This window comes from Dipodomys ordii, unplaced genomic scaffold, assembly GCF_000151885.1.
Source record: "Dipodomys ordii isolate 6190 unplaced genomic scaffold, Dord_2.0 Scaffold67, whole genome shotgun sequence".
In the NCBI taxonomy this organism is placed as follows: Eukaryota; Metazoa; Chordata; class Mammalia; order Rodentia; family Heteromyidae; genus Dipodomys; species Dipodomys ordii.
This window is the reverse complement of record NW_012267283.1, coordinates 10,539,631-10,564,923: the sequence shown is the minus strand read 5'-3', so window position 1 is coordinate 10,564,923 and position 25,293 is coordinate 10,539,631. Positions and strand designations below refer to the sequence as shown.

General features: G+C 43.6%; 1 protein-coding gene across 1 annotated transcript in view; it reads right to left on the bottom strand.

The window, feature by feature from the left end:
- Window positions 1-25,293, bottom strand: part of Gabbr2 (gamma-aminobutyric acid (GABA) B receptor, 2) — a 352,730-nt gene that overhangs the window by 265,515 nt on the left and 61,922 nt on the right. Inside the window, exon 3 of the mRNA XM_013023244.1 lies at window positions 12,689-12,764. Coding sequence (XP_012878698.1) covers window positions 12,689-12,764 — 76 coding nt within the window. The remainder of the gene's footprint in view (window positions 1-12,688; window positions 12,765-25,293) is intronic.

The window sequence follows — 25,293 nt, the reverse complement described above, 5'->3', positions numbered from 1 at the left end:
CCATCTGGGGATCTTGTCAGAAGTGAGTCCTCTATGATCAGTAGTACCAGCAGTGTTGCTATATTTAATGGGGGAAAGTGAGACCCTGGATGCTTTGATCTCAAGGACCAGAACCTAGGTCTGCTGATCTTCCCCAGAGGGCAATGCCAGGCACAGAGAGTGCGAGGGCCAGGGAGGGTCTGTTGTTGCTGAGATCTAAGGAATATTCAATATTCTTGGTGTGATACAATCGACTCTTGAATGAATGGAACAATTGTTAAGCGATGGTCTGGGTTATTCAGGGATGCTAGAAAAGTCGGACACTGTCGTAGGATGCCCACACTGAGGAAAAGACCGTCAAGGACTGAGCTATGTAATACGAGCAATGCTCAAGGGGAGGCTAGGTGACTTCCTCCTGGGAATTCCTGCCTTGTAGCACCTGACATACTATGATACCTGATATGTACCTGTTCATGCCAGACAAGCATGTTCTCTAGCTCGCCAATCTTCCTCTTCATCATTCTCTTCCAGAGAAAGCCCCAGCCCAGGAGATGAGCAGGCCACCGGTGAGAGAGAGGAAGAGGGCTCTAGAAAGATAGTCTCATGTTTGAGTTCAGTTTTGTCCCCGTACTAGCTGTAATAATGTGGCAAGTTCCATAACCCCCTGCCTCTCTGCTCCTGTGAGTGTGAATACCAGGGCTAGGAGATTGCATGAATCTGCACCTGTCCCCAGCCTGGCACCACAAGCTGTACCCTACACCCTGCAAGTGAGTGCAGGGTGTACCAGTTTTATGAATAGGCCACCTACTTTCCATTCCTCACTCCACCAACAGGAGGGAGAATTAGGTTAATTACATTGAGAAGAAATACAAGAGGGTAATAAGATCTCCGATGGCATCTTTTGTTCACAAGTTAAATAAATCTAAAAGTTCTTACCCAAATGATGTTAAGATTTGACCTCCTTTCCTTGAGTGTATGGCCATTCATCATGGAAAAGGTCCCAATTATTCAAAGACAACTTCTCTTATATAAAAATGAATACACCTTTATATTATTAATAAAAATGTTCACTATTTATTAAATGTTTGAAGGATTTTTTTCCCTCCAAGGAAGTTCACAATAACAAAGAGACTACCTTTAATAATTTATGACTCTTCTAAGTTTCCCTGTCTCCCCCTCATACCCTATTCTTTCATGAGGGACATTCATTTGCAGATTTACCATCACCAGGATGTATATCTGTCACTTATCATTATTTAAAAAATGCATTCTATGTCTCAACAGCACCCTCACACTAGCTGCTTTCAGAGGAGGAAGACTATGGTGAGATCTTAGGGATCCTTTCCAGGCCCAATTCTGCCACCAGGTAGCCTTCCTTTCCCTTCCCTCTGGGGCTTACGTTTCCTCCTCCATGAAGTGATGAATCTGGATAGAGCAGGGGGTTCCAAACAGATTATCAATCGAGGATCCTTTCAATAGCCAGCTTCCCAGGCTCCACACCAGCCTGCAGCATGGGCTTCTTAAAAGTGAGGCCTGGGAATCTAAATTTAGCAAGACTTATCTCTCCCTACCACCTCCCACCCCCTAAGAGATTCAGTCTTGTGGGCAGCCATAGACACTGTAGTGGACAATCTTTAAGTTCCTTGCAGAGTTGATATTCTACTTTGTACATGATGACCTCCTAGAAAAGAGATCCAGCAATGATTTTAATCATTTCCCAATTTCTAGGTCTGAGTTATTTTCCTAAGTCTGATGCTTTAAATGGGTCATGCTGGCTATCATCTCTCTTCATTCACAGGCATCAACAGAAAACAGAGAGAGCCCAAAAGAAGGCCCACATCCTGAAGGTCCATTACAAAGAGAAAGATGTTTCAAATTCAGGTCAGTTTCAAAGGTCCATTTCTCCTGATTCATCCCTCCATGATGAAAGGCAGGGCTGGGTGGGTTTGATTTAAATCACACTGCTTAACCTCACCAGTCATGACAACTCAATTTGGCCAATTTTTCTCCCACAAAAGATGGGCTCTTTTTCTAGAAATATAGCTTGAAAGCCTACTTTATAGCTTAGAGACAAATGTAGCTTTCTCCTTTGTTTAAAAAAAAAACCTGTGATTTTTATTAGAATCCAAGCACCCTGGAATGTCAATGCTAAAAAAAGAAAAGGGGGGGGAAACTTGGTGACCTAGAGGTCACCAAGTTTCTGTACACCAGCCCCCACAGAGGCATCAATGAGAGACCTGTGAATATGGCTGGGTGAGAAGATAGGAAGAGGGGAGGCTCTCCACACCTCCAGAGAGCAACTTCTTTCTTGCACCCCAGTCTCCACCTTGACCCAGTCCTTCCCAGGATCCACACCCACAAAAGAACCCTGGATGACTCTTTCATTTGCTTTCACCCAAACTGACCATAGTAGTAGGACACAAGCAACAGCCAGAGGTGAACACTGTTCCCCACACACAAGCCCAGGGCTGAGGTTCCAGTCACTTCAACATGAGATTAACAGCAGGGTTTGTTGTTTGTTTGTTTTGCTTTGTTTTGGGCTGACACTAGGGTGTAAAACTCAAGGCCTGAGGGCTGTCTCTTCCCCTTTTCATTTAAGGATACATGTCTACCACTGGAGCCACAGCTCCAATTCCTGCTTTTTGGTGCTTAACTAGAGATAAGAGTCTCATAGACTTCCCTACCCTGGCTGGCTTCAAACTGTCATCCTCAGATCTCAGCCTCCTGGTTGGCTAGAATTACAGGAATAAGCCACCAAGTGCACGTGGCAGAGACACACAGTTTTAAGAGGTTGCAACAATAGTATTGTCAGTCTGTGTTTCTATCTCCAGGAAAAATGAACAGGACAAGGACTTGGATTAATGATTTTTATTTTCCATTTTCCTAAGCAATGTGATGCGTTTTCAAAAATATGAATAAACTTTACAACCATAAACACATAGGAAGCCCTTGGAAAGGGGCACTGGGGGACTATCAGGAAGACAGTGGAAATCATTCTCCTTGCTTTATTTCTGCTAAATAACAGAACCATCCATCACAGATATGTTCTCCAACAATGAGCACTCACACTCACATCAACTAAACATATACAGAGATTGTCACTGACTTCGGTGAGTGTTCTGTGGGGGTGGCCTTGTCACAGCCCATGTTCCAGGTGCACTGTCCTCGGAGAGTCCAGGGGTGGTCCTTGCAGCATCACCTCTGTGGATGGCACCTCCATCTCTATTTTTCACTCATTTGTTCATTTAAAAAAATTTTTTTACCTAGTTTGGTCCTGTTTCCCCAGGAATCAAAACCACCATCTCCTTTGTCTCAATTGGACAATTAATGATAATGATGATCATAAAAACCTTCCAAGGCAAGGAGAATGTTTTGTGAACCATGCTGGGTTTTTTTTCCATTTGCTTGTTTGTGTAGTGGTTTTAAGTTACTAGTTTTCTAATCATACCTTTTAGTGAAAACTACTTGACCAAAAAAATCTGTCACAGAATTTTGAGTTTAATGAGAATACACACACACACACACACACACACACACACACACACACACACACACAGAGGTTAGAAGGCAGCGTATCATAATGGAGCCATGCGGCCTGGCTTTGCACTGGCTAGCTAGCTAGCTAGGTGCCTGAGGCTAAGTCCTTTCATTTCTGTGTAACCCCAGTCTCCTCTTCTTTAAAGTGAAGATCAAAACAAGGTACTCGCTTCACAGGGTTAACTCCATGTATATTTTTTTAAGGACTTAGAATTGTGCCTGGCTCAGAAATAAGAACAACATAATTGACAAATTTTTAAAATACCTTTGCCAGCCCAAAAGTTAATGAGGTCATCAGCAAAATCCCAGATAGAGGGGAACACTACAGGACAAATGACCCAGTTTCATCAACAAATAAATTGCAAGGATCAAGAAAAAGGAGGGATGGTGAGAGATGAAGAGAGAGTCAACAGATGGAAAGATGCTTTGCCTGATGCCTAGGAAAAAAATCTTTTGTCCCTATCTGAAAAACAAACAAAAGCAAGAAGGGCTGGGTATATGTCTGAAGTGGTAGTGCCATTGGCAAATGAGAGGTCTTAAGTTTGAACCCTTGTACAGTCAAAATATTTTAAAATGATGGAAATTCCAGCATATCTACAGTATGGATGGACCTTGACAACTTCATATTAAATAAACTAATTACCAAAAGACCCTTACAGGAGGTACTTAAACTAGTTAAATTCACATTTAAATTCACCATGAAAATTCAGTATTTAATGGATCTGAAGTTTTGGCTTAAGATAATGAAAGAATTCCCAAGATGGATTGTGGTAATGGTTGCATGACATATGAAGGTGCTTCATGCTGTGAAATGGTACTCATTAAAATGGTCAAGATGGTAAGTTTTATGTTTTTTATCACCTCTCACAACTTTTTTAAAAAGATGCTTAAGACTGATTCATGTAAATTTAACAACTCTGTACATTACCTCTATCTTAACAATAAAGTAAATTTAAAAAGATGCTTAAGATACAAATCAACCAACCCAAAATCTGTGTACCTGATTCAAATGCAAACTTTTAACAATTTTTTAACAATTTTTAACAATTGGGAATTGTCATAAATGAGACGATTGGAAATTTGAACTGACTGCATATTTTATGATGTCGAAGAATTGATATTGGTTTTGAAATGAGTGTGATAGTGTTTTTATGAATCATCTTTTAGAGATACAAGTAGAGACATTTACAAACAGAACTATGTAATGTGTCAGACTAATTTCAAAATAAAAGGGGAGTGGAGGAAGTGGATGGGGTTCACCAAAGAACAAGGTTGGCCATGAGTGATCATTTTTGAAGCTGGCTAGGGAATACCTGGGGATTCCTTGTACAGCTCTATGTTTCTGAGTCTCAATAATAATGTCAACCACTTGGTTATCATTGGAGAAAGAGCTATAAATTATGTCTATTAACACTGTTCTCAATGACCTAGTAGGAATCTACTGGATCTGATAACTACTTTTTTAGTTTACTCAGCTTCATTCTAGTTAGCTCTAGCCATGAGTCTTTCCTTCAGTCTAGTTTTGCTTTTTTGCTAGGGGCGGTGGGTGATTAGAGGGGTTAGGTTCTGTCCCTGAGCTTTTTTGCTCAAGGCTATCATCCTACCACTTGAGACTCTTTCTTTCATTTTTAAGGGGTGGTTAATTGTCAATAAAAGTCTCACCGACTTTCCTGCCTAGGCTGGCTTTGAACTACAATCCTCAGATCTCTGCCTCCTGAGGAGCTAGAATTATAGGCTTGAGTCACTGGTACCAGTTTTAGCTCTCTGTTTTCTTGGCTCTCATCTGATTGCTCATTTACTGAAGGCATTTCAGGCAACAGTAAATCATGTCACCCTTACAGAGTAATTTTCAGAAGAATTCATCATTGCATAGATAAAGACCTTGAGTCTTTGAGAATTTAGTGACTTAAGACAGCACACAGCCGAGTGAGGACTTCAACCTAGACCTGTAGTTAGACTTCTCTTCTATCTCTCCAAGCAATCCTCTCTGCTCCCAGCCTCCCTGAACGCTGGAGCAAGTCTGGCCTTCTCATACCCACCTCTTCCCCATCTCCTTCCTACAAGCCCTCCTCAAGCGGGCTGCCACCTCCCTGCCTTGTGTTCCCCAGGGGAGTGGAGTAGCCACTCATTTTCCAGTTGTACATTTTGAGGTGGTTGCTCCTTCCCAGACCTAGGATAGAAGAGCTGCCACCAAGTAGCCTTTTCTGGTGGCCAGCAGAGGCCACCAGAAACAGGTCTGAGAAACAGGTCTTTATCTCATGGTTCACAATCCTGGCTGCCTACTAAAACCACCAGACAAGCTTTGAAAATGACCAGTGCCAGGCTCAGGGACACTAATCTAAGGACAGCAGGGTGACCACTGGCAGTTAAGTTTGGTTAAACTCTTCAGCAGACAGAATTAGAGACTGCAACCTCACAGATAACAAATAGAACTCTTTAAGAAAAAAGGGTGAAAGACTATTAACATTGCCATAAATAAAACTGAACAAAAGAATTCACAATATCCATTGGTTGAAAAGGTAGATTAAATGAGAGCAAGATGTAAAGAAATATGCCTTTGAAGGTTGCCTGATAGAATCAGGAGTCATCATTGGCTACTCTAACTTCTCTTTCAAGCTATCTACTCAGAAGCCACCAGAAGAAGGTCACTCACTGCCCTTGTGTCTATGGCTGTGACCACATTCTCCCTGTCAGGCCTGAAGGGTCCTCAATGGTTTTCAATGCAGAGTCAGGCATGTATGTATATGCACACATGTGCACATACATTCACACACTATACACACACCCTTCATACACACACGCACCCTCCCAAGTCTCCATATGTATACTCAAGAGCCTGGTGGAAGCCATGGGAAAATATTATTCATCAACATCATAAATAGCTAAAAGTGTCTTTCTATCTAATCAGAAGGGCAGGGAATCTGCACATCATGCTATCCGTTAGCCCCAGGAGAAATTAGTTTAACACCAGTTGAACTACCAGCTATGTCTGCACAATTTACATGCTCAGCCTCCGACAGCATGGAGAGTCAGCATCTTCATCCCTATGTCACTTGTGAGGATTCATGTGAATGCTGGGTTTCAGTCTCTACATTCCATATAGACAGCTACACCCACCTCTCCCCTCAACCACACAGAATGGATGCTGACACAACTCCCACATTGAAAACACAGGCTTGTAGCATGGCATGGATAGGGGGAACACTCATGATATCAACAAGAAACGGATGCCTATTGTGCCCAGGCCCTGTGATGGGCCTGATGGAAACAGAACTGGGCACTATTTAAGGGGCATTCATTCTAAGCCCCTCCGCATCTGCCACATCTCTCCAACCCAGCCCTTCTTACCCCCCAGTATGTCACACCCAGGAACCCCTTAGAGGGCCCATGATGGGAGGAAGAAGAAATACTGTCTTGGGCATCGTTCATTTACTCAACGAACAGTTATAGAGTTCTTCCTATACACTGGAAAGTGAGAGCTCAATCATTTGCCAACCTAGAGCTTCTGCACTAGCAGTGAAAATAAGCTGAGCAGTGGATGGAAAAGTGTGGAGGGTGAGACCAGGAACCGAAGGCTAGAGGGATGAGCTAGACAGATGGAGGGGCTGAGATCAGAGCTGAGCTCTGAGGGGAGTATGGGGCTCACTTAGATCTGAGAAGAGAAGAAGAGCCCTGAAAAACACCTACATGATCACATGAGGATATATATACATGAGGATAGACAGAGGTCCTGAAAAGGAACTGGAAACTTATGTCCACTCAAACCCCTGCATTGTGGCTGTCCATGGCAGCATTATTTATAACTGCCCAAACTCAGGAGCCACCCTGGTCCCTTCCATGGATGAATGGGTAAATGACTAGTGGTATATCCAGACACTGGAATATTACTGTTAAGAATGAACCATTAAAACAGGGGAAAAAATCATGCCAGAAACTTAAATACACATTACTAAGTGAAATGAGCCAGCCTGGAAAGACTACTGTACCAATCTAATTATATCACTTTCAGGAAAAGGATTGGGGGGAGCTGGGGCTGGAACATGAGGAGAGGTTAGAGCAGTGGGGCTCCCACAGAATGTAAGGCAGCAAGAAAGACCCCAAGAGGGAAGAATGGCAAAGTGAGTACATAGAGGCAAGACTCTGAAGAGGATGTTGAAGATTTTGCTTTATCTTGAGGACTCTGTGAAGGCACTAGGCACTCCAAGCAAAGAGGGTGCTAACCGTTTACACTCTGTGTGTGTGTGTGTGTGTGTGTGTGTGTGTGTATACACGTGCGTGCGCATACATGTGCATGCAGGTAAAGTACTAGAGTTTGAACTCAGCACCTGGATGCTGCCCCTTAGCTTTTTCACTCAAGGCTGGTACTCTACTAGTACCTGCCCACCCCACCCCCCCCACTTTGTGTTTATGTGCCAGTACTAGAGCCTGAATTCAGAATCTCATACTCTTCTTTGGCTTTTTGCACTCAAGCCTGGTGCTCTACCACTTGCACTCTCCATTTCCAGATTGCTAGTTAATTTGAGATAAAAGTCTCATGGAGTTATCTGCTTGGGCTTGTTTTAAACCACAACTCTCAGAACTCATCCTTCTGAGTAACTAGAATGACGGGCATGAGCCACCAGTCCTGGGCCAACCTTCACTTTTGAGATCTGGTTCCCAGGTGAGAAATATTGAGGGGGACCTTTAGATGTGGGAGAGAGTTGGGAAGCCAGAGCAGCCCTTCCCCCTCAAGAGCTGGGCACTGGTGAATGAGTCTCCAGGAGGTATTAGAGGGGATTAGGGTTGAAGAAGAAAGTAAGACTGGCCTCTGGCCTACAGATATGCAAGGATGACAGGGACACATGCAGGAAAATGGGAAAAGGGGAAACACATAGTCAAAGTAATCACAGACACATAGACATCTTCTTCCCAGGCTTGCCCAGCCTGTAGTGCTGCCTTATTATAAAGAGAGAGAGAAAGAAGAAGGAAAAAACACAGTCAAGCCGATATTTTGAGTAATAAGTGGGCAAGTATTTCAACATTTAATTTATATGTCACTAGTTTCAAAACTCATTTTAAAACCTTCCTATAATCTTACCAGGTTTATGTACACTGACATTACAACACCCAAATTATTTCTGATCTAAAAATAATTACCCCGTATGTTGCTTTGCCTGAAAAAAAGTGTTGAAATTATTGGCAAGAAATATTCTTCCATTGCCAAAGAACAGGGAGCCAATTACTGATAGTGCCTTAACTCACTTCCCCAATTCTTCAGAAAACCCACTGGAGAGCCACACTTCCCAAGCTACTGAGGAATGAGGGGTTCCAGTAAGAGGGTGGAGCACAATGAAGGACCAAGGAAAGCTGACATGTGGGGAAATTCATGCAAGAAGGAATTCACTCTTAGGGGGTTGGTTAGCTGCCAGGCAGGTAGGGTGGCTGATAAAAGTCAGGCAGGTCCTTGAGTCAGGGTCAGTGATTGCAAACTGGTATCTCTTAGTCTACTCAGGTTCAAAATACACTGAAAGTCAGGCAATAGGGCTCATACCTACAATCCTAGCTCCTCGAGAGACTGAGATCTGAAGATCAAGGTTCGAAACAAGCCTGGACAAGAAAGTCCATTAGATTCTTATCTCCAATGAATGAACAAAAAGCCAGAAGTGGAAATGTGGCTCACATGATACATCATCAGCCTTGACTGGAAAATGCTAAGGGAGATAGCTCCCAGGCCCTAGTAGCTGTGCATGAACATCTATGCACACACATGCATATGCACATGTACACACATACACACACATTTAATTTGATCTACCCAGTGGTGTTCTTAAAAACTGAGCCAACATTTTCAAAATCCAAATTTCTGGCATCTGTTGCAAAGTTAGATCTGGCCAAAGTGGGTCATACTCCCTTGTGGTAAGAGCACCCATGGCCCCTTCAGTGGGAAAGATTCTCCACTCCACTACAGTCCCACAACTTTCCATTTCACCCAAATTCTAAGTGTCAGCTGCACTTAATGGAGTAATTTTTCTTATGCTGAAAAAATTATTTCTCTCTCTACTCATGTTTCTATTAGAAATGGAAAAACAAAACATAAACCAAGAGGATAGTTTGTTTCTAAAAATAAGAGAGAGTATATTTCTTAGCAACACTGAAACCTATTTGAACAGGTGTAATACATAAAGTGTGTGTGTGTGAGAGAGAGAGAGACAGGCAGAGAGACAGGCAGAGAGACAGAGAGAGACAGAGAGAGAGTCCCCCTCCACCTGTTCCCTGCATCGGGTATGTTACCTGACCTACCCTTCTGGGCCAGATGCTCTTGAATTTACAAGTCTCAAGACACTTGGACTCTAGGCCAGCACTCAGATAGAAGGAGGGACCCAGGATAGGGAAAAGAGATATGAGAGACCTGGCCACAACCAAGGCTCACCTTCAGTTACTAGAAGAAGGATCCACGGTGAGGACTAATTTTGCTCATTCTGGTGAAGACAGTCACCAACAGCCCTTACTAAGCCACATGCTAAGATTTTTACTTAAACCTCTTTTAAATCATTTTATAGGTGAGAAATCTGAGGTTCAGAAAAGTTATCACCTGTGGTCATATGACTAATTAGCAAGGGAATCAGGACTCCAAAGGCCAAGGCCTATTATATTACCTAATATAGTTGTACAAAGTAACTCAAGAGGCTGAGATCTGAGGATTGCAGTTCTAAGCCAGCCTGGGCAGGAAAGCCCATGAGACTCTTATCTCCTATAAAATCTATTCAGAAAAAGCTGGAAGTGGTGCTATGGCTCAAGTGGTGGAGGGCTAGCCTTGACTAAAAGAAGCTCAGGGACATGCCCAGGCCCTGAGTTCAAGCCCCAGGACCAGCAAAAAACAAACATTAAAAATACCCAGAATCATGAAATAAATGGAATATATATATATATATATATATATATATCACTAGGAAGCTCAGGTTCAAGTTTCTGACAACATATTTAGCAACTGCTCAATGTCTTTTACATATTTCTCTGTACTTCATCCTCTTCTTTATTTTATCATTTTCTTTTTGGCATCTTCCAACTGATCTCTTTGTTTTATTTTTTTTGGGGGTCCGGTTGTGGGGCCTGGACTCTGGGCCTAGGCCTGGGCACTGTCCCTCAACTCTTCAGCTCAAGGCTAGCGCTCTACCACTTGAGCCACAGTGCCACTTCCGGCTTTTTTCTTTTTGCTTATGTGATGCTGGGGAATTGAACCCAGGGCCTCATGCATGCAAGGCAAGTGCTCTACCACTGAGCCACCTTCCCAGCCCTGATCTCTTTGTTTTAAAGCACTACACTATGGATCTTTTTATTTATGTTACATCTTAACATTGTTTTATTCATTATCAAAAATTAAGAATCACTTTGTACAACTACTACTGGAAGATAATAAAAACATAATTTAAGAATCAGCAGACCTTTTCTATAAATGCCTGGATAGTAAATATTTTATTCTTTGTAGAGCATATGGTGTCTGTCACATATTCTTTTTAAAAACAAAAACTAGTCCCTTAAAACCATTCTTAGCTCAGAGGCTTAAAAAACAAATAGGTACTATGGTCCGCCAACATGTAATATATATTAAAAATTATATTAAACTACTACTTACCAGAAATACCACTAATAGAATTAGGGTACATATCCTGTACGACATTTTTATATGTCTATTTTTAATGAAATCTGGATTGTACTATATACAGTATTTTGTGACTGGCCTCTTCCGTTTAATAATTCACTAATTCTTTTCTGTGCCAAAACTGGATACAGAAAGTATCATATAAATATTGTATGGATAAATCAATATTTATTCAACCATCCTTTCTCCTTAAATATTGAAGATATTTCCTATTTTTTCCCACGATTATAAATAATACGCCAACCACACTGCCTTAGGATAAAGTCCTAAAAATGGATTTTCTAGATCAAAAGATTCATGTTTTAAGGTCATTTGACAAGTAGTTTCAGATGACTCTCCAAAAGATCACACAAACTTACTCAATATCTCCATCAGCAGTATGGTAATTACTTATTTCCTTAATCTTCACTAACAATGGAAAGGAATTGAGATTTTTTACCAACCTGATAGATAACAAGGTATCTTGCTGCTTTCATTTTAATTTCTTTGAAAGTATTTATTTATAACTAAATTGTGTGTGTGTGTGTGTGTGTGTGTGTCTGTGTGTGTGTGTGTGTGTGTGTGTGTACTGTATGTGTTGGTCAATCTCACGCATTCTTCAGTGAATGCCCTATCTTGTTGCTATAACAAGTTATAACGTTTAGTAGCATACAGCTACTCAAGTTCCTTATAGTTCTGGGGCTTAAAGTCTGAAACGAGTCTTCTGGGGCTAAAGTCAAGACATTGACAGGGCAGGTTCCTTGTAGCCACTCTCAAAATCCTTTGCCTGACTCAATGACTGGAGGCCCCCTGTGCTCTTGGCTCATGGCCCCTTCGTTGCCTTTCTCACACGCCTCAATTCTGTCCTCATGTGTCCTATGACTCACTCAGACCTCTCGTGTCCCTCTGAGAAGGACCCAGATGCTCTCCCCATCTCAAGATTCTTCACTAGCCTCATCTTCAAAGCCCTCTACCACTATAGGTAATAGTCACAGGATCCTAGAATTAGGTTGGTTGGGGATATCTTTGAAGGCCATGATGAAGGCCATGTAGTGGGGCTTTTTGCACTGTTCCTTGGAGGGTCCTCCTTTCTTACTATCCCCTTTGTGCAGTGAGGGTACGTGATTATCACAATGGAGGACACAGTGAACTGCCACATTTCCTCATCAGGATGATGAGATCATTCTTTAGCTCCTCAGGTCTCTCTGGAAGTGATTGTGGGATGTAGATGCTGTTTTGACTTAGGCCATGGTGACCCCTCAGAGCCTCCTGCATCGGTGTAGATACCTTCCATGTGGCTGGTCTCAGAGTCCCTTGTAGAGCTGACCAAGGCTCCAGCTGCAGCTACATCAGAGTTCAGCTTGTCCCTCTGTCCAGCCAGACTTTCCTCACTCCTGTACAGAGCTCTTCCTCACAGCCCTGGCCAAGAAAAAGCCTTGTACACAAATCTCAGAGTCTCATTGTCTTAAGGACCCAGCCTAAGGAGCTAGTTTAAAAAGTGGTTCTAGTTAGTGGAATGTAAGAGCAGTGTCATAGCTGGCACTGGGTACCCACCTTTGGTAGGAGGTGGAGCTCTCACAGCTCACTTTCACCAGGCCATGGGATGGGCTCTGGCCAGGGCAGTAATGTGCTATGGGAGAAGTTAGAGGGAGTCACTATTGCAGGACAATGAGGATCAGATAGCTCTTGGTAGGAATAGTTAACATCCTAGAGAAAGAGAAGAGGCTACATATAACTAAGCATCATATTATGAGAAATGTCCCTGTGAACGCAGCACTCAGGAGGCAGAGGCAAGAAGATAGCAAGTTCAAGGCTAGCCTGGACTACATATTAGGATCTTATTTTTAAAAAAAACAAGGATTGGGATATAGCTCACTGGTAGAGCATTTACCTATAAGACCCAGGTAGCATCTTCATGTACACACACACACACACACACACACACACACACAAAGATGGAAGTGTGACAATCAGAGCTCCTCACTGGCCATGACAGACACAGTCACATGGGAGGACAGAGAGTAATTTAATAGAGTGGATGAGGAGTTTAATAGTGAGAATGAGGAGTAATTTCACAGGGTGGTGAAGTCCAGAGAAGACTGAACTCTCAAGACTCAAGAATCTGCTGTGCTAAGATCAAGGCTCTGGCTGGGAAATGGGAGAAGACTTGGAATAGAGGTATCACATGGATGCACTTGAAAAACCTGAAGCTGAGGTTCTCCTGCACTCTCTGGAGTAAGCAGCATTGGTGATGCCCTCTGCCCTAACACAGCCTAGTGCTGTTTCCTAGTACAGGTGACACAGAGACCATGTGGCAGGGGCCTGCTCCAGGACTTACTTCCATTTCCTTCCTGACCACCAGACTAAAACTAGAGTTAAATCACACCACAGTCCAAAGAAGGCCTGTGAAGGCCACCAGGTGATGAAGGCTGTGGGACTCTGCCTAGACACAGCACAGAGCCACAAGGTGATGCTGGAGTTAGATTCTGAGGGTGGTGGGCCCAAGGGGATGGCACATGAAGTTGGCAACTGAGGAGTTTGTGACATGAGAAGCCCTCTTGCTACGCAGGGTAGATGAGCACACAGAGAAAGTGTTTCTACTCTGGCACTTAGGCTGCTTGAGGCAGGAATTCCAAAGCTGTCAGGAAAGGAGGAGGAAGAAACCACAAAGCTCAAAGACGCATTCAACAGGGAGAACACACAACCCAGGGATAGGCCAGCAAGCATAGGTGGTGGGACAGACGAGCAGGTGAAGAAGAGGCCCTGGCATCAAAGGGTACTCAATGCTGCCTCACGTCTTGGTTCACCCAAGATGGATCAGGCTGAGGGCAAGAAAGTGCTGCCACAGAGCTGGACTCTGCAGCAATGATGGTGATAATCAGAGCCAAATAATAAGAGGCCAGAGATGAATCTTAGTCACTGGCCTTTGTACTTCTGTGGGCTCCTTGGGCATTATGCTGCCCTCACACTTCTCATTAGGCAGAACTGAGAAGTTCATTCGCATTTTGTCAAAATGAAGCACAAATGGCAGAAACACAAAGGTATTGACAGCAGAGTGCAGAGGACATTCAAGAGCCAAATCTTGCCAGAGGTGGTAGCCACATCTTGTGGGGAGTGGTAGCTCACACCTGTAATCCCAGCTGCATGGAAGATAGAGATTGGGGGTATCAGGATGCAAGGCCAGCCCTAGAAAAACAGTATGACTAGCCATCAGCGTCACCAATCCCAAAACCAGGCTCTTCAGTAGGGAAACAGAATGCACAGCTCATACGTACATCTTATTTGTGCTTAAACAAAACCACAAAAACTGCAAAAAGAGAGAGAGGGCAACAAAGAGAGACAGACTCTACAGCCACCAGGGGATTTGGTCCACAGAGGTCTAAGAAGATGTTCAACAGAACAGAATGTTTTCTTGGGAAAGACAGATGGGTAGCTAACAAGAGTTGCTCAACTTGTATAACTGAAAATGGAAAAATCAAGAGCAGATTAACAAAGATGTATGGAGTGGTGCATGCCCATCATCCCAGAAGTACAGAGGCTGAGGAAAGAATCAGGAGCCTGACCCCGGGAGTTTGAGGCCAGACTGTCAACATAACAAGAGGGAAGAAGAGAGGAAAGGAGGGAGAGGTAGGAGAAAGAGGCATAAAAAGAGGAGAAAGAAGTGGAGAACAGAGAGAAGGAGAAGGAGGAAGACAGAGAGAAGGAGGAAGAGGAAGGAAGGAAGAAGGGAGAGAGGAAGGAGGGAGGGATTATGATGATCAGAAGGGCTGAAACTTCTCCCCTCTGTTTGAATTCCTGACCCTTTTGCCCAATGACAGTCCAGAGACACAACAGACCTGAGGCGCTCAGGCTGATTGAGAGGCTACGTGTCCATAAAGAAGGCCCCTATGACAGCACAAATACATGTAGAACAGACCTGAAGAATTTATCTAGGTAACCATAAGCTCCAAAAGTAGAAAGCCCCAGAGCTTCTGAGGACTGATAGATACAAGGTCACTGAGTCAGCGTTGACCTGCGATGCTGGCCATCATATAGTCCCAGTTAGGATGGATGTACATGGGGCAGGGGGAGGGGAGGGCTGGCTAGTAGAATGCCCCTCCCCAGCCCAGGACCAGGCCCTGATGAATCAATCAGCTCTACTTTGGCTCCTTGACTGGGGTGCCAGAGCTGTCATAGTGTTGAAGGCCAAGTGGAAGCTTCTAGAACTACATCTGCTACTTGTACAGAGTGACACACTGGTCTTTTATCTTAAGGACATGGTGTCCATTGGACCAGCTGAGCAAGAAAAGGTAGGTACACCCTAATGATATACTTGTACTTGAGAGGTCTTTAGATGAAGGGCCCCAAGATCAGGGTCCTTCCATGTCACGGAAGTGTTTGGGAAGCCCATGATCTCAGAGGCTAACAACGTTTTTTCAAAGCAAAGAACCAATTATGTAGCTTGCACCTCCCACCACTAAAAAGGCCTCCTTGGGTTCCCAAAGCAGCATATTCCACATTTGAGAATGCCACTCAGATCATGCTCTGACTGACACAGCAGCTGGCGGCTATGGTAGATCCCAGAGCAGGAAAGTTTTCTGCAGCACTTCTGGTCTGACAACTGGCTTGACAACTCAGCCATAGGGCCCAGCAGACCCCCAGAGTACTAGATGGGAGCGGATGGGAGAAAAACACCATGTGGAGTTTGTGTCAGGCCTGACGCAGAGAATCACAACACAGACCCTAGGGTTCTGGAGCGGGGCCACGCCATCTGCAGCAGAGAACTGAGCGCTGTTCGGAGAGCAGCACTCAGTGTGCTTAGTGAGCCCCAGCGGAGCCCAAGTGCAGCCTCCCACTCACCAGGGCCGCTCGATCTTCTCGCACGGCTGAGCCTCCAACCTGCCAGCCACGAAGACCAAAGCTGAGCCCCATATGGCACCAACCCTTGAGGAATCCAACCAGCCTTCAGGAAGACCAGCCGCTTCTACTGACACCACCACCTCAGCTGGGACATCCCTGAAGAATCATCCTGGGCTCCACCCCCAGCTCAAGGCCCTCTTAGCCCAGTTGCAGTAAGACTGACTTGTATAATGGCAAGTGATTCTCATCTGCCTGCTCCTATGACCTCTCTAATGCTTGACTCTCCCAACTGCCATAAACCTGGACATGCCTGCAGCTCCATGATTAGATCAGTAGCCATTACTGTTATGGCTATGGATTTTTCCACATTAGAATAATATCTGTAAGTAGGAAATTAACATTTTAACATGTGTGTTTTTGTGTGTGTGTGTGTGTGTGTGTGTGGAATTGGGGTTTGACTCAGTAGAGCTGCTAAGTAGGAACTCAGAACTCTACATAAGTTGTTTTTGAGATCGGGTCCTGCTTTTCCCCTTAGTTGGCCTGGACCACGATTCTCCTATTTATGATTCTTGCCATAGCTGGGATAACAAGCATGTGTCACTACACCCTGATACTTTTTTTTTTGTCAGTTGTGGGGCCTGAACTCTGGGCCTGGGCGCTGTCCCTCAGCTCTTCTGCTCAAGGCAAGCACTCTACCGCTTGAGCCACAGCACCACTTCTGGTTTTCTAGTGGTATATTGGAGATAAGAATCTCACAGACTTTCCTGCCTGGGCTGGCTTTGAACCGAGCTACTCAAATCTCAGCCTCCTGAGTAGCTAGGATTACAGGCATGAGCCACTGGCATTTTTTGAGGGAGGTTCTGTCTCTTTAGTCCCAGCCTCACCTCAAACTCATAATTGTTTTGCTTCAGCCTCCCAGGTGCTAGGATTACAGATGTGAGCCACCATATCTCGCTTTAAGTTCCTTTTGTTTGTTTGTTTGTTTTGGTATTGTGACAAAACTACATACAACATAAAATTTACAGTCTTAGCCATTTTGAAGTACGTCCAGTCCATTTACATGGCTGTGTGACCATCACCACCATTCTTCTCCAGAATATGTTCATCTTCCCCAACAGAAATTACCCATTCAACCACTCTCTTTTCTCTCATTCACCTGTCTCTGGGAACTGCTATCCAGCTTTCTACTTCTATGCATCTGATGGCTCCAAGGGTCTCATAGCACTATCAGCAGATAGCAGCAGGTTGTTCCTGCCTGCCTTCATTCACCTGAGAGCATGCTCTCAAGGTGCATCTGTGTTAGAGCATGTGTCAGAATTACCTTCCTTTTGAAAGCTGAATAACATCACTCTGTGGGTGGGTGGGCAGGCATGGCCCCATGTGCCATATTTGACCTATTCATCCATCCAATGATGAACATTAGGATTGTGTCCATCTTTTGGCTACTATGCATAATGCTGGTATTTGTCTTTGCTTTTCTTTCTTCTGTGTCCAGATCCAGAAGTAGAATTGCTGGGTTTTATGGTAACTCTGTGTTGAGTCTCTGTGTTGAGCCTTCTCTCCCTTCCACATCAGTGGTACCATTTATCACCAGCAAGGCAGAAAGCACGCAGTTCCTCCCCATCCTCGCCAATACTTATTTTGTATTCTTCATGTGGCTTGTTTTGTTTTTAAGGGATGAGATGTGAAATCTCAGGCTGTTTTGGTCTGCAGTTCCCTAATGATAACTGATTACAGAGTGTCATTTCAGGAACTTAACCACCAATGGCCAATTCTATCTCCTCTCTGAAAAACTGTCTAGTCAACTTCTTTGCTCCCTTTTGAATTGAGTTGTTTTAACTCTTTAAATGTGAGTAACCAGTCATCATCACCACCTTTGGATTTTCTCAATTCCCACATTTATCCTTTATCCTATATGAAAGTATTGTCTACTTGGGCATGCTTCTGGCAATTGTCTTCTGAGACATTGATGAATCTGTCTGGTTTGGTCATATAGTACACAGTTTTAATTACTATCTTTTGAAAATCATCGTATTGGCTGCCATTTTGCCTCATCTCAAGTTGCCTTGAATCATTTTAGAAAGGAGGCAGGATATTAGCACTATAAATCTTATCATGTTATAGTCATAAATCTACAGATGCCTATGGCACACTACTGCAGGGACCTGAGGACACAGGACAGACACAGGGACAAAGAGGCTGAGATATGGAGCCAAGAAGCAAGCACATTAAGTGCAGAAAACTGTGTGTATCATGGGAGACCTGCCCAAGCAACCAAGAAAGGCTCTCTGGAGGAGGTTATATGTCAATTCATATCTCAACTAAGTAGAACCAAGAGAATTCACCTAGGCCCTGAGTGGAACTAGAGGATGCAGTGGTAGGAGACCTCTGAAAGCTATTATTATTATTATTAGCATCTGTTACCATGGTCAGCTTTAGGATACTATCATCACCCCAGAAAGAAACCCTAGATGTCACTTCACATGTATTAGGATGGTCACTCTAAAAAGAAAAAAAGCAAAAGGTAGAGAGAATAACAATGTTGGTGAGAACATGGTACAACTAGAACCCGTGAAGTTATAGGAAACGTAAAATGGTACTGCTGTGGAAAACAGTAAGACAGTGATAACTCAAAAAGTCCAATATAGAGTTACTATCCGGTCCAGTGAGTAGTTCCATTCCTGGGTGCAAACCCCAAAGAATAGAAAGTGGAAAACTTCTCAAGGAGGGATGTTTACAGCAGTGTCATTCACAATCAGTAAAATGTGGATTCAAACCAAGCATCCATCAACAGATGAGTGGATAGCAAAATACAGTGGATGCATCCAAGGGAACATTAGTCAGCCTTGAAAAGGACCATCTGAAACATAGATGAACTCTGAAAACATTTGGTTAGTTGAAACAGGCCAGTCACAAAAATCCAAGTACTATGTGAGTCCTCTTATACAGAAATACCTAGAGTAGCCTGAATCACAGAATCAGAAGGCAAGGTACTGTTCCCCAGGGGTGGATAGTTGCTCTTTCATATATCTAAGGGTTCTACTTTACAGTATGAAGAGAGTTCTAGACATGCCTCATAGTGATAGGCACATAACACGGAAGGTATTTCCCACCACTGCACTGTATATCTAAACCTGTTAAGACAGTATTGTGTGTATTCACAATGTTGTGCTACTAATGCCCGGAAATTATTTTTCATCTTTGTAGGAATGAAGTTCCTAGTAAATAAGTCCCCACTTTCTCCACTTCCACTTGGCAGTCACCATCCCATTTTCTGTGAATATGACAATGCTGTGTATATCCTCAGTGAAGTTAGACAACTATTGGTTTCTTGTATCTGGCTTATTGGACATAGCAAGAGGTCCTGGAGCATACATTAGAACCCCCTTCTTTTTGAAGTGAGAACACAGATACATCTTTCTACTGACCAGCAAAAAGCATAGGTTTATCCAAATCATTTTCAACACCATACTCAAAGGCTTCTTTGGATTCCAATCCTCACAGTCCTTCTGAGTCAATCAGGTAGGCACAGTGTCCTGCTGATGCCCTGCTATCTACAACCTAAATGTAGGAACTTGACCTCTTTATCATCTTTCAAATGGATAGAACGATTCTCAGGCAGAACTACAGAGAAAATCAGGTCATGGGACCTTCTTCACAACTTCCTGTTTCATTATGTACAGGTTCCTTTGTCTTTAAGTATCTATTGAGAAAACGAAACCATTTCTCTTGGAAAAAATCAGTCACGGTGTTTAATAAAGCTTGATATCCATTCCTGACACAGAAGTCGGTTACATCTGCCTCCCTCCCTCCATTCTGGGCATTGTATGATCCAGTCTGGCAATTGCTATTGCCTTTAATCATCTTGCCAGGCACATGACAGGCAATCTTCCCCATTCACAATAATTTCATTACTTCATTACAATGTCATCTTTCAAAACACATCATAAGCAATAATTCAGGAGTCTGGATGTGTACTGAAATTCAAGTGAATGTAAGGTGTCCAATGAAATAAGTGACCATGGCAACTGAGCTGTAAAATAGACAAAACTCTGTCTACCACAGACGAGTCTAATCTTCCCCAGAACTTATCCCCTTGCCTGCTAGAAAGACTCATCCTGGTTTCAGAAGCATTAAAATGTGGAGGGAAGCTTTGCACCTTAGAATTAAGAAGATATGCTGTAGCCTGGTATAGGTGTTCATGCCTATGATCCTAGCTATTCAGAAAGCTGAGATTTGAGGATTGCAATTTAAAGCCAAACAGGGCAGGAAAGTCTGTGAGACCTGTATTCCAATTAACCACCAAAAAGCAGGAAGTGGAGCTATGACACAAGTGCCAGAGAGCTAGCCTTGAGCAAATCAGCTCAGGGACAGCATTCAGGCCCTGAATCCAAGCTGCAGGACTGGTACAAAAAAAGAAAAAGAAAAGGAAGATATGATGCATTCGGAGAGTTGGGGTATAAGGAAGGGCTATATATAGCAGCAGAAAGTGCCAAGGGCACCAAGTCAATAAACCAAGCAAAACAGACTGCAACCACACACCACATTTCCACCTACCCAAGAGTCTTGATGCAGGAGTAAAAAAAAAAAACCAACATGATAGCAGAGGAAAACTGAAGTTGAGGGTGAAGATCTTGACTCATCACTAAGAGGAGCAATTCAAAGCCCCATTTCTTAAAAGGTAGAATATGAACTATGTGTATCTCTGAGAGAAGAAAGCTCGTATTTCTTGTATTATCTATTTTTTTAAAAAGCAAAAACATCTTAGAAAGAAATGCAAAATAGTCTTTTAAAGAGAACATTGTAGGAGTTAACATGTAGAAACCTTAGTGCCTCAGAAATAAATGCCTTAGCACAATTCATGTCCTGAAATCCTGAAGAAGGAAAATAAAATGAGGCAGAGGCAAACACGAGAAACCTTCATAATCACCAGTATCACTTTTGATTTTGCTATGAAGCGCTGCTCCGCCAACAAGCCCCTGTCTGCCCTCCACTCAGTGCTAATACTTCAGCTGCTATCGCAGAAGGTCACAAGAAACCCTATTGAGGAGGCGATAAATGGTAATGGTTTTTTTAAGGACGAAGCCTTGTTTGGAGCCCATCCATCACTGCAAATCCCATCGACATACCCACATCCATCTTGCAGGGAGGAAGAAAAGGTTTATAAACTCGGATTAATAAGTGAGACACTTGCTCCTCCAGCAGTGCATGGCTCAGGCGATTGGTCATTTCTGCCACTGTCATCCTCTAGGGAGGCTTTACAAACTTCTTTTAGTAGATTTCCCCACTTGGTGCCCAGGAGAGTGCCTGGAACACAGAAGGAGCCAAACAGATTTCTGCCAGATGGCATGGAAGTCAGCCTCCACAAGGTGCCCAGCCCTGCATCAGTCAAGCTACTTCTTCTGACAAGCTGAAGAAACGAGAAATCATGGAGGCTGCCTCAACCCTCTTCTACAGGGCCAGAGCACACCTAATCAAAATGTGCCACAAGAACATTTGGTCAGTCTGCACTCCTGTTGTTAGTATTGGCTCCTCATCTAGGGTTCCTGAGGACTGAATACTTGGGCAGGTATGAGGGCTGGGGATAGGAGCAAAGTGGAAATGGATATGAGAAGGTTCCAGACTAAAGGGCAGTACAGAGGCGTGTTGCCTGTGCCCTGCTGGAAGAGCAGGACTCCATGCTTATGACAGATGGAAGAGATGATGACAGTCTACATGGGAGAGCCAATGGCAGACAAGATAAAATGCAAGGCTACCAGGTAACATCGTCGCTACAATGAACAAAACTGCCGCACTACTCACTGAAAAGGGCACTAAGAAGACAAGCCCTGATCAGGGTCTCAAGAGGTCACACCCTCTACTGGATAGAACACGGGGAGGGCCAATCCTTGGAGGTGGAAGCAGCTGTCAACTTGCCTACTGTGAACAAGAACTTAGGAAGGAGCTACAAATCATGGAGCCTGGGGCTTTGGGTCAGGGAGGGACTTTGAGTGGAACCATCCACTGGGCATGGTGGAGGGGAAAGTAACCAAGCTGGCCTCATTTCTTTCTTTGTTTCCTGCCTCCTTAGCTTTGGAGGCACGAGTCTTAGGACACTCAAATGGAAAGGAATGATCAAATCATAGAACTGGCCAGGCACTCCCTTTTCTACAAGGAGGGAACAGAGTGTCAGAGGAGGGTGTCTCCCCCAGGGTCTTACAGGGTATCCAAGGCAGAGGATGAGAACTGGAGGCTGACATTCAGAGGGCATGGTCTTTTCTAGTTTCCACATCTGTCAGAGCCACAGACATGATACACAGATGGGTTTTTGCAAGCACAGCAGGAGGCTGATGGTTCTTTGGTCAGTTTCCAAAACAGGAGCAGCATGGACAGGAGAGGAAGGAAAATAGGCCATGCAGGTGTGCCAGCCACACTGTTCCAGAGCAATAAGACCTCAAAAGAAGGTTAAGTACGAATACTACAGCATTACAAGTTTGGAGGCTACTGGCTCACACAGGTTGGGAGACAAGGAATGGGAGTGACCAGGGGTAAGGCCAAGCCCTTAGAATGTGTGTGATCTGGAAGAAGGCCATCCCAGGCAGCCAGAACAAGCCACATGGTGGGCTCAGGTAATAGATTCAATATTAGCTGTGTAGAACTCGATGTCAACAGAAGAGCTAGCAGCTTCATTTTTCTGCAGGTAGGGGAAGGTGAGTGTATGTCAAGAAGGACTTGAGACTTTAGCACAAGTGGACATCTAAGCTGTCCCAGGGGCTTCTTGACACAAACATAAAGAGTACAGATACCTAATGGTCAGCAAAGAAGACCTGACACCCCTTGCTTTTCTACACAGCCATATTGGTTGAACCCATGAATTTCAGGGTGGAACAAAAGAATGGCATGCATGAATCCACCAAATCACCCTTCATTCAACATTACCTGGCATCTTGTGTACCAGTCATCAGACTGATGCTCCTCTGACTTCCATTATCACTTTTCTGCTTTCAATAATGAAACCGCTTCCCACTAGTGATAGAGAGAATGATCACACACACACACACACACACACACACCGCAAGATACTCTATCCTTGTCCCAGAAACCCTGGCAAAGGGACTTTGAAGAGGTGATTGATTAAGACAGAGGAAAGTAAGAAACATCCTCAAGCTTCAACCCCAGCTCTCAGAGGAGGGGAAGCTGAAGCCACAACCACAAGTGGCTGTTCTGGTGGTTTGCTGTCTCGTTTCTGGGTGGTACTTGAGATTGATTTCTCAAGAGAAGGCTGCTCACAAAGAATGCCCCTCATATCAAGATGATATGATAGCCACTGCAACTGAGAAACACAAGAAATGGAAAAGAGAGGACACTACTACTCCTCCAAAAGTTTTCAGTTCTTCAATATCAAAACCCACATTTATTCAAATGGTTGGAATGCCACTGAATTCAAAAGTCTATTTTATTTTTATTTTTTTGTCAGTCATGGGGCCTGAACTCTGGACCTGGGCGCTGTCTCTTAGCTCTTCAGCTCAAGGCAAGTGCTCTACCACTTGAGCCACAGTGCCACTTCCAGCTTTTTCTGCTTATGTGGTGCTGAGGAATCAAACCCAAGGCCTCATGCATGCGAGGCAAGCACTCTACCACTGAGCCACCTTCTCAGTCCCCAAAAGTCTATTTTTTAAAAAAGGCCAGTGAACTCAAAGCTGATTCAAATAAGCAGATAATGTGAAGTAAAGAAATCAAGACCTGGACGAGAAATCCAACAACTTGGATGAGAAATTCAGCAAAGAGATAGGATTTCTGAGGCAAAAAAAGGAGAGGGAAATCTTGGACATCAAAAACTCAATATATCAAATGACAAAAAAAATCTCAGTGCAAAACTAGACCAAGTGGAAAAAAATATTATCAGGTCAGAGATTGCAGACAAGGTTGAGGAATTATTACATGCAGATAGCAATAAAGGGGGAAAGAGCAATAATGACTACAAAATCCAAGACCTCTCACACATAATTAAGAGAACAAACCCATGAATCAGTGTTACAGAGGAGGAACTGATAATAGAGACTAAAAGCAAGGTGAACTTATTCAATGAAATTATAGAGAAAATTTCCCAAAGTAGGGAAAGAAATGGATATGTAAGTTCATGAGATATTCAGAACCCAAATAGACATTTTTTAAAAAAAATTCTCCATGTCATATTATAATTTAAAATGCCCAAAGTACAGAACAGAGAAAGAGTACTGAAAGCTGCAAGGGAAATTTGTCAAGTTCCTTACAAGAAAAATTTGTCAAGTTCCTTATGAAGTAAACCTATCAGAATAACAGCAGACATCTCAGCAGAAACTAAAGGCCAGGAGAACATAGACTGATGGATTTCAACCCTGCAACTAAATAACTGCCAACCAAGACTACCATATCCTGCAGAGTTGTCCTTTAAAATCAATGGATTTGGAAGATTAGCATACACTAGAGCAAATCATGACCACTAAGCCAACACTGTACAAGACACTTAAAGGAATCTTATACACAGAAGAAGAAGAAAGATATACAGGAACCTGAGCACTCAGGAAAGCAGAACCCTCACTATAAGAATAGATAGGTGAATGAGAAAGTGGCCAGGAACTGGTGGTTCACTCCTATAATCCTAGTTACTCAGGAAGCTGAGATCTGAGAATCACAGTTCAAAGCCAGCCCAGACAGGAAAGTCTGTGAGACTCTTATCTCCAATTAACCAACAAAAAACAAGAAGTGGAGCTGTGACTGAAAGTGGTAGTGCTAGCCTTGGGCAAAAGAGCTCAAGGACAGTACCTATGCCCTGAGTTCAAGCCCCATGAAAGACAAAAAAAGAAAGAGAATCAAGTATTAATACACTAAACCAGTAAACCTGAAGATGAAGAAATAAGGAAAATAACCCCATTTACCACAGCCAAAATAAAAATAAAAGAAGAAAGAAACTCTTGGAAATCGAGTTCCGGGAAGATGGCGGAGGAGAAGCTGGAATCTGAACAAGCTCTCGCATAGAAAGCAGTTTTAGAGTTCCAGTGAACAGTGCTAAGCCAGAGAATCACACCAAGTGTGCCATCACAGGACAGAGAGTTAGACAAGAGAGGGAAAGCCAAGGCAAGAAGACACATCTGAGCGCTTGCCAGCAGCCGCCGCAGTGGCGGCGGCGGCGGCAGGGTCACGGCAGAGACCTCAGCCGGGGCCATAACTGAGCACTCACACAGAGAGTCCGGGATGAAGGAGCCAGACGCAGCGGGCGAGCGGATTCTACTCAACACCAGCAAGAAGCGACAAGGAGCGGACATCTTCATCCTGCAGTTTGCAGACCAGAGACGACCCAG